Source organism: Cervus canadensis, chromosome 6 (assembly GCF_019320065.1).
Source record: "Cervus canadensis isolate Bull #8, Minnesota chromosome 6, ASM1932006v1, whole genome shotgun sequence".
NCBI lineage: Eukaryota > Metazoa > Chordata > Mammalia > Artiodactyla > Cervidae > Cervus > Cervus canadensis.
Genome location: NC_057391.1, coordinates 81,416,018 through 81,429,818, shown reverse-complemented (window position 1 = coordinate 81,429,818; position 13,801 = coordinate 81,416,018). Strand labels below are relative to the sequence as shown.

The following is a 13,801-nucleotide window of genomic DNA, read 5'->3' as shown; positions in this document are numbered from 1 at the left end:
ACAGACATGGTGATGGTGAAATGGTAGTGGTGGTGATGGTGATGAGGCTCACACAGCCACCACTGGCACACTTGGCATTAGGTCCACTAAAAAGGATGTAAGACAGGACATGGTACCCAGGCAGGGCAGCCTCAGGAATTGATGGTGATGGTTGATGGTGATGATGGTGGTAGTCATGGCAACAGCATACGCTTATGTACTAGGCACTTTTCTAAACACCTTACAGTCCTCATAACAACCCTAGAAAGTAGCTAATATATCCTCATTCCCATTTTATAGATAAGAAAAATGCACACGCATTTAAAAAACAAATACAGAGGTCATTCTGGAAGACACACCAGGGATCTTTTTAATTTCAGCTAATTTTGAGGCTCACAGGACTACCACGGGCACACCTGGCATAAGGGCCACTTAGAAGGATGTAAGACAGGACACGGTGCCCAGGCACGGCAGCCTCAGGCGCCCCCTTCACTGGAGCCAGTCCACAGGACCCCAGGCCACAGACACTCAGAAGCCGTTCTCTTTTGCCCCCAAGCTGATGGCTCGGTGCAGGGAAACATGGGCATGGCCCCCACCCTGCCTTAACCCCTCCCAGGAGCCACGATAGTTGTAACTCATGCAGAGGCATGGTTGCCAGGGTCTCCATAAAGGACAGGCCAGTGGAAAGAGTCGCTGTGCTCAGAGAAACACAAAGAATGGCTTCCCAACAGGGGTGAGAAGATCCCCCAGCCCACTTGCAGTTCTTTCCATCGGAAGTAAAGTCGCCTAACTGCAGTTGACTTCCATTCTTTATCAGGTTCCCAGAGGAATGAGAGACAAAGTTAAGAAAAGTTCAAATTCTCCTGCAAAATGGGGGGGTTGGTTTGCCCTCCACACCATCACATGGGTGGTAAGAGGCAGGCTGCATTCGAACCCAGACTGAAGGGTGCTGGGTCCTCTAGCTTAAACACTCGATCTTATATCCTCACTGAACTGATCCTCAAAGACTTCCCCAGCTCAGCTCACTGGTAATTTCATGCCCAGACTCTCCGAGCAGGTCACCTCAGGGGTGCAACAAGGCTGAGCCCAGTGCCACCTCCTGAGGGGCACAGGGCCACAGTCGGTGCCCCAGACGTGTCATCAAGTATCACTATAGCTGCCACACTCAGGCTCTCAGCAACTTCTCAGATAACAAGCATACCTACACCTCACCTTCTTACCACACACCCAGCCACTTGGAAATTCCATTCCCAGGCCAAGAGAACCCACAAAGAGACACATTCCTGAAATGGTGTGCAAGAAGAATGAAACCAGCCCCCTTCCTGCCCCTCAGTTTAACAGGGCCAGGGGGCAGGGCACACGCCAGGTCAAGTTCAGCTTGGGCCCACCTGGGATGAACAAGGAGGGCAGAATCCCCAGGTGACTGAGAAATTATCCAAGAGGACTGGGAGCAAAAAACTAAACACCAGCACTTTCGTGACCCCAAAAAGCAGAGAAAGAAGCAGTGCAGAGGGGGCTGATCCAGGAGGTTGAGCAGCTTTGTGAAACTCAAAGGTTTAGGAAAATCTCTTCCAGATCAACAACCCCTGGAAGCTCGTTAGAGATGCAAATTGTGACCCCACCCGGACCTCCTGCTGTAGAAACTGGGAGTGGGGCTTTGGACGGTCTGTGTGAACAAGCCCTCCAGGTAATTCTGATAAAGCTCAGTATGAGACCCACTGGCTCAGCTAGACTAGTGTGATCTACCAATAACCATCCCCACCTCCCAGAGAGGAGACGGAATCAGGGCTAAGGCGGGCAGTGTGTGGAGGGGAGCAGGGGTTCACTCTGGAAGGCTGCCGTTCTTTCCAATTCTTTCTACACTCCATCCCTAAAGGAATTAGAAATTTCAAATCCCTTTTGAATCTAGACGTCCCTCGCCATATTGCCAAAGGTTGCCAGATATAGTTAAATGGCGTGAGTCCTCTTCACTCACTTCCCTGGTGGCTCATAAAGTAAAAGCGTCTGCCTGCAATGCGGGGAACCCGGGCTCGATCCCTGGGTCAGGAAGATCCCCTGGAGAAGGAAATGGCAACCCACTCCAGTACTCTTGCCTGGAAAATCCCATGGCTCTTGCCTGGAAAATCCCATGGATGCAGAAGCCTGGTAGGCTACAATCCATGGGGTCACAAAGAGTCAGACACAACTGAGCGACTTCACTTTCTTTCCCCTCCACTGACCCAGTCAAGGGGTCCGGCGTCCACACGAAAGGCAGGAATGAAATTCATGCTCTGTCCTGTGCGAGACTACCTCTCCCAGGAATGCAGGTGACTGTGTTATAATTAAGTATGATTGTCCCTCAACAATGTAAGCCTAGCCAGGTCACTGAAGTGCCTGTGGGGAAATGTGATCGCCCCTGAAAGGCCGGGTCATTCTTGTATCAGCCACCTGGGAGAGGTGCAGGTCCCTGAGGGGGTGGGCTTTAGGAAGGCAGAAGGGACTCTGAGTCCCTTGTGTCAAGGCTAAATTATTCAAATGGCAGTCTAGAGATCACCAGCATTTGTTTGTTTGTTTGTTCAGTCGCTCAGTCGTGTCCGACTCTTTGCGACCCCATGAATCGCAGCACGCCAGGCCTCCCTGTCCATCACAAACTCCCGGAGTTTACTCAAACCCATGTCCATCGAGTTGGTGATGCCATCCAGCCATCTCATCCTCTGTCGTCCCCTTCTCCTCCTGCCCCCAATCCTTCCCAGCATCAAGGTCTTTTCCAATGAGTCAACTCTTTGCATCAGGGGGCCAAAGTATTGGAGTTTCAGCTTCAGCATCAGTCCTGCCAATAAACACCCAGGACTGATCTCCTTTAGGATGGACTGGTTGGATCTCCTTGCAGTCCAAGGGACTCTCAAGAGTCTTCTCCAACACCAAAGTTCAAAAGCATCAATTTTTCGGCACTCAGCTTTCTTCACAGTCCAACTCTCACATCCATACATGACCAATGGAAAAACCATAGCCTTGACCAGATGGACCTTTGTTGGCAAAGTAATGTCTCCGCTTTTTAAGGCCTTAGATTTTTAAAATGCAGATTTCTGAGCTCTACCGGGACCCACTTAATTTGATTCTCCTGGAATGAAGCTAGGAATTTGCATTTTAACAACCACAAGCACCCCCACCCCCCACCCCCCCCCGGGCATTTCTTAAACTCACTGAAAAGTTGACTAAATGGCCTTGGGCACAGGAAGATCACGGAGCAGGCCCAGGCTCTGAGAGGCTGGGGTTTATACGTGGAGGCCGCTGGGAGGGGAAGGGGCTTCAAGACCCTGAGAATCACCCGTTACACACCCACATTACAGGTTCTCAACTCTGCTGCAAACTAGAATCTCCTGGAATGCTTGCAAAGGCAGATTCTCAGGCCCTCCCAGACTATCTGAATCTGACTTTGCAGAAGAGAGGCAGGGAATCCAGGCACACACCAGCCACAACCCAGGGATTCTACTCTCAGGCCAGAGTGGGAAACTCTGGTCCCAGATCTCATCTCTGGGTTCCGGTACTCTGTGCTCATTTCCCTTTGTCCTTCCTGAACCTGGAGTAAACTGTTGGTTTAAAGGGCCAGCCTGACCTCAGCAAAGCTCCAGGGAATCCCGGAAGGATTTGCTACCCACCCAGCATCTTGCTGGCATCTTGAGGGGGCACATAGCCCCTCTGAGGCCCATGTAGGGCGGTGTAAAGGCCTTGAGAGCCCCAGGGACAGGTGTCCTCAGGACACAGGTTGAGACTGGGAGTTCAGATGCCCAACCCTGCACAGACTCTTCATAAGCATAGCTTGAGTTCCAGGGAATTCAAACGGGAAGCAAAGGTTATTACTCTTTTTTAGAGAGACAAAGGATGGGCCCAGGATGAGTGAAGGTGGTATACTCAGCAATTAGCAGAGCTGACATCAAAAACTCAGACCTTATATTCCTTACGTACCCACTCTGAATTCACTGGCCCATCAATCAAGGCTATTACTCCAATACATGTCCACCCAGATCCAGCACATTTGTCCGTGAAATTCTATCAACTGCTTGATTCCCAACGACATGGTCTTAAGTGTTTATAATTCAGAGGAAAATATAAACATTATGTATCATATGGTTATGTGTGTCCTCAGTTGCTCAGTTGTGTCCATGGACTGTAGCCCACCAGGCTCTTCTGTCCATGGAATTTTCCGGGCAAAAACACTGGAGTACATTGCCATTTCTTACCACAGGGTACTCCAGGGGATCTTCCCAACGCAGGGATCAAATCCGAGTTTCCTGCATCTCCTATATTGGCAGGCAGATTCTTTACCACTGAGCCACCTGGGAAGCCCTACACTAAATGGTTATACATGTATATAATTAAAGTATGAACCATTTCTCTGAGGTCTCAAAGCATTTAGTCGAATTTGTAGAGGGCCTTTTCTTTTTTGGTTGTGTGTGTCTTTTCAATTTGGAGCAAAGATTGTAGAAGAAGAAAGCAGGGATTCTCACGCAGATTGAGTGTCAAACAGTGCCTTTACATGACCTACAACCCTTAGAAAGACACATTAAGACTGAAACCTCATCATCCCCATGTTCCAAAGATGGCTGGTCAGTATAGGTAGGTCCTGCTTCTAACCCCTGGAACTCCAGATCCTCATCTTCAAAGAAAGCAAGCCCCAAGCAAACGGTCTGAGGACTGAATCTGAGGAAGGACATCCATCACCACCACCCCATCAGACATATCCAGAAGCCACTCAGGGAACTGAGGCTGAAAACAGAACCCCGGTTCTATCTCCAAGAGGCTCCCTTCTGCATGGACAGACAAAGTGGTGTGGTGGTTAGGAAGACAGGCTTTGGTCTCAGAAACAGACAGAAGTTTATACTAAGCTCTCTTGCTTACTACTGTTTAATCACAGGCAAGGAATTAAATCAGAGCCTCAGTTTCCTTAGGTATAAAATGGAGCAGTTAAGCACCTAAGTCACGGATTTCTTTTGAAGATTAAGTGAGATAATGTATATAAAGCACTTTACACGGTGCCTGACACACAGTAATGGCTCAATAACATTTTTTCCCAAATCTGTGATCAAGCCTAAGAATCATTTCCTAGTTGGCAAAGAGCTCTGTCACCAAGTCCAACTCTTTATTGAGAAAAGGCTTGTGTTTTTCTGATTATAACAAAATGTGTGCAAACAACCAGATTAGTTCAATTCCTCCTCACTGGGATTGCCCCAGGCTTTTGAGAAAATGTTAAGAAATTCTATTTTTTGAAACTGGACACTTTTAATATAATGTCATCCCTACAAATGAGATTCTTCTCCTTCCCCCAAACTTGTTGCTGTTGTTCTTTGTTCAATAACCTTCTTGGACTCATTTTGTAACATCTGTGTCCTCTGTCATGTGCAACCACTGGTTTCTGCTCTACTAACTTAGTTTAGGGCTAATGATTAGACAGAGATTTCCTTAAATATCTTAAGCCCATAAGTCTCCCCACTTTGCTGAGGACCTCTATGTATTCATTGGGATTCGCCTGTGATGCTTCAGCAGGGTGGTGCCAACTCTGCCCTAGCCTTCACTTTCCCCTTACCCAGAGCTTCATGTGCAGCCAGAGGTGAGACTTTAGCACTTCCCTGGGTCTTTCCCAGGCATGTGCACAACTCTGGGCATGCAGATTTCTAGACTGCTGAGAATATGTCAGAGGTTTCCAAAGCCCCCTGGTTATCTCATTCTCCAGATTTTCCTTTCAAGATCTTTGGCCAGCCTCTTGATGACCCCAACTGGTATCGCAACCTCAGGCATTTGTGATGTTAAACAGTGACTGCTTTTAATAAATACCCTGGACATAGTGATTTCCCACTGGGAAAACTCTGAGTCAGGTCAAATATAGGCAAATCCTCTGAATGGAGCCTTTCCAGGGAAACGGAAGTCAAATAAACAGTGAGCCAGGGATAGGACTTTGTTGGGGGGCGGGGGGGCTCCAAAATTGTTTGGCCCCCTCCAGTGGCTGTGAGGTTGCTAGTTTTCACAGCTATCACGTCTGGGAAGCTGCTGGTTTTCAAGGCTACCACAGCGTCTGGAAGGGAGGATTGGAATAGAACAAGTTAAAACACAAAGCTTGCTCAGTTCAGTTCAGTTCAGTAGCTCAGTAATATCTGACTCCTTGCAACCCAATGACCACAGCACGCCAGGGCCTCCCTGTCCATCACCAACTCCCGGAGTCTACCCAAACCCATGTCCATCGAGTTGGTGATGCCATCCAGCCATCTCATCCTCTGTCGTCCCCTTCTCCTCCTGCCCCCAATCCCTTTCCAGCATTAGGGCCTTTTCCAATGAGTCAACTCTTTGCATCAGGGGGCCAAAGTATTGGAGTTTCAGCTTCAGCATCAGTCCTTCCAATGAACACCCAGGACTGATCTCCTTTAGGATAGACTGGTTGGATCTCCTTGCCGTCCAAGGGACTCTCAAGAGTCTTCTCCAACACCACAGTTCAAAAGCATCAATTTTTCAGTGCTCAGCTTTCTTCACAGTCCAACTCTCACATCCATACATGACTACTGGAAAAACCATAGCCTTGACTAGATGGACCTTTGTTGGCAAAGTAATGGCTCTGCTTTTAACTATGCTATCTAGATTGGTCATAACTTTCCTTCCAAGGAGTAAGTGTCTTTTAATATCATGGCTGCAATCACCATCTGCAGTGATTTTGGAGCCAGGAAAAATAAAGTCTGACACTGCTTCCACTGTTTCCCCATCTATTTCCCATGAAGTGATGGGACCGGATGCCATGATTTTAGTTTTCTGAATGTTGAGCTTTAAACCAACTTTTTCACTCTCCTCCTTCACTTTCATCAAGATACTTTTTAGTTCCTCTTCACTTTCTGCCATAAGGGTGGTGTCATCTGCATGTCTAAGGTTATTGATATTTCTCCGGGCAATCTTGATTCTAGCTTGTGCTTCTTCCAGCCCAGCGTTTGTCATGATGTACTCTGCATATAACTTAAGCAAGCAGGGTGACAATATACAGCCTTGATGTACTCCTTTTCCTATTTGGAAACAGTCTGTTGTTCCATGTCCTGTTCTAACTGTTGCTTCCTGACCTGCATACAGGTTTGTCAAGAGGCAGGTCAGATGGTCTGGTATTCCCATCTCTTTCAGAATTTTCCACAGTTTATTGTGATCCACACAGTCAAAGGCTTTGTCATAGTCAAATACACAGAAATAGATGTTTTTCTGGAACTCTCTTGTTTTTTTGATGATCCTGAATGTTGGCAATTTGATCTCTGGTTCCTCTGCCTTTTCTAAAACCAGCTTGAACATCTGGAAGTTCACGGTTCATGTATTGCTGTAGCCTGGCTTGGAGAATTTTGAGCATTACTTTACTAGTGTGTGAGATGAGTGCAATTGTGCAGCAGTTTGAACATTCTTTGGCATTGCCTTTCTTTGGGATTGGAATGAAAACTGACCTTCTCCAGTCCTATGGCCACTGCTGAGTTTTCCAAATTTGCTGGTATATTGAGTGCAGCACTTTCACAGCATCATCTTTCAGGATTTGAAATAACTCAACTGGAATTCCATCACCTCTACTAGCTTTGTTTGTAGTGATGCTTTCTAAGGCCCACTTGACTTCACAGTCCAGGATGTCTGGCTCTAGGTGAGGGATCACACCATCGTGATTATATAAGTCATGAAGATCTTTTTTGTATAGTTCTTTGTATTCTTGCCACCTCTTCTTAATATCTTCTGCTTCTGTTAGGTCCATACCATTTCTGCCCTTTATTGAGCCCATTTTTGCATGAAATGTTTCCTTGGTATCTCTAATTTTCTTGAAGAGATCTCTAGTCTTTCCCATTTTGTTGTTTTCCTCTATTTCTTTGCATTGATCGCTGAGGAAGGCTTTTTTAATCTCTCCTTGCTATTCCTTGGAACTCTGCATTCAGATGGGAATATCTTTCCTTTTCTCCTTTGCTTTTTGCTTCCCTTCTTTTCACAGCTATTTGTAAGGCCTCCTCAGATAGCCATTTTGCTTTTTTGCATTTCTTTTCCATGGGGATGGTCTTAATCCCTATCTCCTGTACAATGTCATGAACCTCCATCCATAGTTCTTCAGGCACTCTGTTTATCAAATCTAGTCCCTTAAATCTATTTCTCACTTCCACTGTATAATCATAAGGGATTTGATTTAGGTCATACCTGAATGGTCTAGTGGTTTTCCCTACTTTCTTCAATTTAAGTCTGAATTTGGCAATAAGGAGTTCATGATCTGAGCCACAGTCAGCTCCTGGTCTTGTTTTTGCTGACTGTATAGAGTTTCTCCATCTTTGGCTGCAAAGAATATAATCAATCTGACTTTGGTGTTGACCATCTGGTGATGTCCATGTGTAGAGTCTTCTCTTGTGTTGTTGGAAGAGGGTGATTGCTATGACCAGTGCATTCTCTTGGCAAAACTCTATCAGCCTTTGCCCTGCTTCATTCTGTACTCCAAGGCCAAATTTGCCTGTTACTCCGGGTGTTTCCTGACTTCCTACTTTTGCATTCCAGTCTCCTACAATAAAAAGGACATCTTTTTTGGGTGTTAGTTCTAAAAGGTCTTGTAGGTCTTCATAGAACCGTTCAACTTCAACTTCCTCAGCATTACTGGTTGGGGCATAGGCTTGGATTACCGTGATATTGAATGGTTTGCCTTGGAAACGAACAGAGATCATTCTGTCATTTTTGAGATTGCATCCAAGTACTGCATTTCAGACTCTTTTGTTGACCATGATGGCTACTCCATTTCTTCTAAGGGATTCCTGCCCACAGTAGTAGATATAATGGTCATTTGAGTTAAATTCACCCATTCCAGTCCATCTTAGTTCACTGATTCCTAGAAAGTCGACGTTCACTCTTGCCATCTCCTGTTTGACCACTTCCAATTTGCCTTGATTCATGGACCTAACATTCCAGGTTCCTATGCAATATTGCTCTTTACAGCATCGGACCTTGCTTCCATCACCAGTCCCATCCACAAGTGGGTATTGTTTTTGCTTTGGCTCCATCCCTTCATCCTTTCTGGAGTTATTTCTCCACTGATCTCCAGTAGCATATTGGGCACCTACCGACCTGGGGAGTTCCTCTTTCAGTGTCCTATCATTTTGCCTTTTTCATACTGTTCATGGGGTTCTCAAGGCAAGAATACTGAAGTGGTTTGCCATTCCCTTCTCCAGTGGACCACATTCTGTCAGACCTCTCCACCATGACCTGTCCTTCTTGGGTGGCCCCACATGGCATGGCTTAGTCTCATTGAGTTAGACAAGGCTGTGGTCCTGTGATCAGATTGGCTAGTTTTCTATTATGGTTTCAGTGTGTCTGCCCTCTGATGCCCTCTCTCAGCACCTACTTATCGGGTTTCTCTTACCTTGGACGTGGGGGGTATCTCTTCACGGCTGCTCCAGCAAAGTGCAGCCGCTGCTCCTTACCGCTACTTTACCATTATTTAGCCATTTGTCTTGAACAGATGCTCGTTGGGTTAAGCCTTTAGTCAAGAACCCTGAAATAACTGATGCTGATAATGTCTGCCAGTGTTTTTGTTTTCATGGAGGATCAGAAGATCTACAGTCCTCACTCCATCATCCCAGAAGTGTTAACCCATTTATTCTCTGTGTTATCACTTAACCAGATAGATAAGGAAGAGTATCCAGAACTACAGAATTAACACCATTCTGCCAGACTGAAGGCCATAGATGCAACCAGCTGTGCAAGATGGAAGGAAAAGAAGCCGCTTTGCCCCACAGCATGGCCCAGAGCCAAGTCCATATCAAACAGTGCTGCTCCTCGTACATTTTGTTATTTCTTACTTTCATGGGTCAGTGACCTGACCCTGCCATCAACAGCCTCTAGCACCGAAGAGCGAAACCTCTGGAATGAGGTCCCTGCCTGGTTAATACCACCATCACCAATCTCACTCACAGAAGATATTTATTAAGCAGTTATCTGCCTTAGAATTCCATGGTAGGTCTCAAATGCCCTGTCGTCGAATGCAGTAAGGTTTATGGTGGTCAAAGGCTGATGCACTCAAGACGTTTAATTCTAGGGAAAAGGGAAAGTTCTGAGAAGCATGGAATCCTGAGTCTGGAAGGGAACCAAAAGATCATCACATTTCAGTTCAGTCACTCAGTCGTGTCCGACTCTTTGCGACCCCATGGACTGCAGCACGCCAGGTATCCCTGTCCATCACCAACTCCCAGAGTTCACCCAAACCCATGTCCATTGAGTCGGTGATGCCATCCAACCATCTCATCTTCTGTCGTCCCCTTCTCCTCCTGCCTTCAATCTCTCCCAGCATCAGGGTCTTTTCTAATGAGCCAGTTCTTCACATCAGGTGGCCAAAGTTTCACTATGCTTCTACAGCCTGATATTCCCCACAATATCCCCACTAAGTGGTTGGTTCTACCTACACTTGAATATCTCTCAGTGGTGAGCAACTCCACTTTATCACCATTTTTATCTTTAGTTGGCCACCCTGAGAATTAGAAACTTTGTTCTGGAATGAATGCAGACACATTCAGAAGTGAGAAGGTGGAGAAAGGGAGGATTGGTCACAGACCTTGAAGACTGACATGGATACCGTGGGCTATTTCATCTAACCCATTCATATGTCTGAAAATCAGGTGTGCCTCTCTAACGTGGATGATACCACCTCTTATCTAATACCTCAGCAGCTAAACACTTTAATTCAGGTAAAGGGCATTGATAAGCTTAAAATGAAGCCCTGGCAAAATTCAAGGAAGGAGTACAGACAATCATGGTTAAGGCTTTGGAGTCTGACAAATCTGTTTGAATCCTAGCTCTGCCCTTTAAAAGCTGTGTGTTCTTGAGGTATTACTTAATCTCTCTGAGTTTGTTTCCTCATCTGTTAAAATGGGAAAAATGATACCACTTACCGCACACTGATGTGGTGGGAGTTAAATAAAAAAAATCTTGGCACATAGTAAATGTTATTATTGTTGAAAGACACATGGTTAGGGTGCCTAGAGAAAACCTAAGCTTATAGCCAAGTCATTGGAAAAGACCCTGATGCTGGGAAAGAGGAGGAGAAGGGGATGAGATGGTTGGATGGCATCACCGACTTGATGGACATAAGTTTGAGCAGGCTCCAAGAGACAGTGAAGGACAGAGAAGCCTGGCAAGCTGCAGTTCTTGGGGTTGTAAAGAGTCAGACACGACTGAGCAACTGAACAACAAATAGCCAACTGGGATTCCACTAAGAATAAGTCATGTCAAACCAATCTCACATCTTTTTTTCTCCTGGTTATTGAGCATGATATACTCTCATGATTTTAATCACACCACACTGGAGGGTTACATGGGCAGAGTGAATAGGGTAGAGCTGGGTGGATCTGTAAAGACACCTTTAATGGAATGCCCTGAGATTGTGTCCTTGCCCTGGTCTGGGACAACATTACCATCAATCATTTGAAAGAAGATGCTGCAAACACCGTGCGGGAAAGGTAAGCCAATATGCCAGCAAAAAGACTGACACTTACCTTACCAAAGCCAAGAAAATTACATGAACTGTGGATGTTGTCTTGCATTCAGGCAAAAAGGGAGCCAAGTTAGAAGATGAAGGATTGGCTGGGGAGTGATTCACGTAGTAAGACTCATGTAAACATCCATCCATACATTCATTCAATCACCCATCTAACAACTGTTGGAGTACCTACACCAGGCTATAATTCCTCCTATTGCTGAGGAATTATACAGGTAAAAAGACACAAATCCCTACTCTCAGGGAGTTCCTAGTTTGCGGGAAAAGAGATCTGGAAATGACTTGTCATGTCTGACTCTGCAACCCTACGGACTGTAGCCCACCAGGCTCCTCCGTCCATGGAATTTTCCCAGCAAGAGTACTGGAGAGGGTTGCCATTTTCTTCTCCAAAGATATACTAAGAACAGCACAATGAACAGTCACCTAACACCGCTTTACAGCAGACATACCGGGATGAGACTTGGAGGATCAGCCGGCATGTTGCCGGGTGACTTGACAGGGGAAGGAATGGTTTCCTAGGTGAACTTAAAGGAACAGGGAAGACTCCGGGGCACAGCTGGCTCTTCTGCTTAACCCTAAACGACGACTTTACACACACCTTTGGGATCTGGAAACAGCAAGATGCACAGAAACGTCAGGTCTCTTGTCTCACATGCCCAGCTTCAGCGCACCCCAGGCACATGTGCATCTTACCATAGGTGATGACGAGACACACGTGCGTCTTACCGTAGGTGATGACTAGCAGCACAAAGTTGAGGTTTTTGAAGAGTCGGATGATGGAACTTAAGTACGAAGCATCAGTGGACGCCAAGGCATAGCTCAGGGACTGGGCCCTGCTGGGGGGATGTTTAGGCTTCTCTTTAAATACTGAAAGGAAAAAAAAATAAACAAACAGAGAGATCATTGCAAATCCCTTGGTCCTACTCCTGCAGAGCTGACACATGGGATGAGAGTTGGCTCCCTCATCTGTGAAGGGGGCTCAGATGCCAAAAGGAAATATTAATTCTTTGATTAAATCCTTTATAACCTGCTTTCTTGAAGCTGCATCTCACTGTCTGTGGCTGAGGGGCTGGTCCTTTGACTACTTTTTCTTAATGACCTTTGGACAGCTGCGATCATTGGACTTTCCAGGCAGGGCTCAAGGATAAAGGAGTCCTGTAATAAATGGCAAATACCAAGTGGCAGAGCACTGAAAAATCCCAAAGTAACCAGTGGACAGAAAGGAAGTGAGAACTGAGGCTCGGGGATTAGTGAGCCCAGATGAGGACTCAGCCCCAGAGCTCCTCCCAGGGAAGGGCTGGGCTGCCCATGCTGAGCACAGAGCCTGGCACATGCTGCCAATAAACACTCCCTGAAAAGGGAAACGGTCTGCTCCTATTGGAGAGACCTTGAATCCATCCCTAATTTCTCAGAGTGGGAATCAGACATCTGCCTCCTGAGAAACCAGAGGACTAACACATGCTCCTGCAGGACTGGGCCTCTGATAGGAAGGACCAGGGAGGGACAGTGGGAAAACCATTTTCTTTATGTTCTGATTTCAGTACAGATGGTACAATCCACTTCACTGCACTGACTGCTGTTCAGTTCTCTGAGGGCCACATCAGTTTAACCAGCGGCCCGCTTAAATCGATCCCCCAGCTAAAGCACCATCTTTAGCCCCAGCCTCCATAAGAATGCTCCTGAAAGGTCAGGAGATGGTCTCCAGTTAGAGGAAGCTTTGGAAATGAGGTTTACTCTCTTGAACATCAAAGGTCTTCCCGCTCCACCCAGATAAATCTCCAGCCCAGACTTCAGAGCCTTTCTTCTTCCTTTCCGGAAATAGTCCTGGCCAACTTCCCCCACCCCCTGGGAACCTCTCAATCATTGTCTGACCTGTTCACCTCCCCTTCTATCAGGGGAAAGAAATCAAGGCAAGAGGTGTTTTTTTTTTTTTTTTTTTTTAATCTTGGCAACAATAGCTGTTTGTTCAAGGATTGGGCAACCACAAGCCACAATTTGGATAAGATTTTTCAGTTCTTTATTCAGTGAGCAATGGTCAGTGCTTACAAGTAAAATGTAAAGCGAAGAAAGGTCCCACCTCCAGGATCTCTGCCAAGGACCAGGCCCTCACGTGCTATAAACACAAGAATTTGGAGCTGAGCAAGCACATTATAATTTGAAACTTCAAGGCTGTCTGAGGATGTTCTTTCCTGTTCTCAACCACAGCTTCAAAGGAACACCTTTCTCACCTTTCCAGAAACACCAGCTTCTCCGTCCAAGAGTTTCTGTGAACTCTGAAAAGCCCTTCCTCTCAGTGTGGACCCCAGGGAGGGAATAACACAG

The 13,801-nt window shown here is 46.3% G+C and overlaps 1 protein-coding gene across 4 annotated transcripts in view; it reads right to left on the bottom strand.

Annotated features, from left to right (window-relative positions):
- Positions 1-13,801, bottom strand: part of LOC122443876 (feline leukemia virus subgroup C receptor-related protein 2) — a 61,221-nt gene that overhangs the window by 15,682 nt on the left and 31,738 nt on the right. For all 4 annotated transcript variants that reach the window (XM_043472594.1, XM_043472595.1, XM_043472596.1 and 1 more), the window contains exon 3: positions 12,206-12,346. In XM_043472594.1, the coding sequence (XP_043328529.1) occupies positions 12,206-12,346 (141 nt within the window). The remainder of the gene's footprint in view (positions 1-12,205; positions 12,347-13,801) is intronic.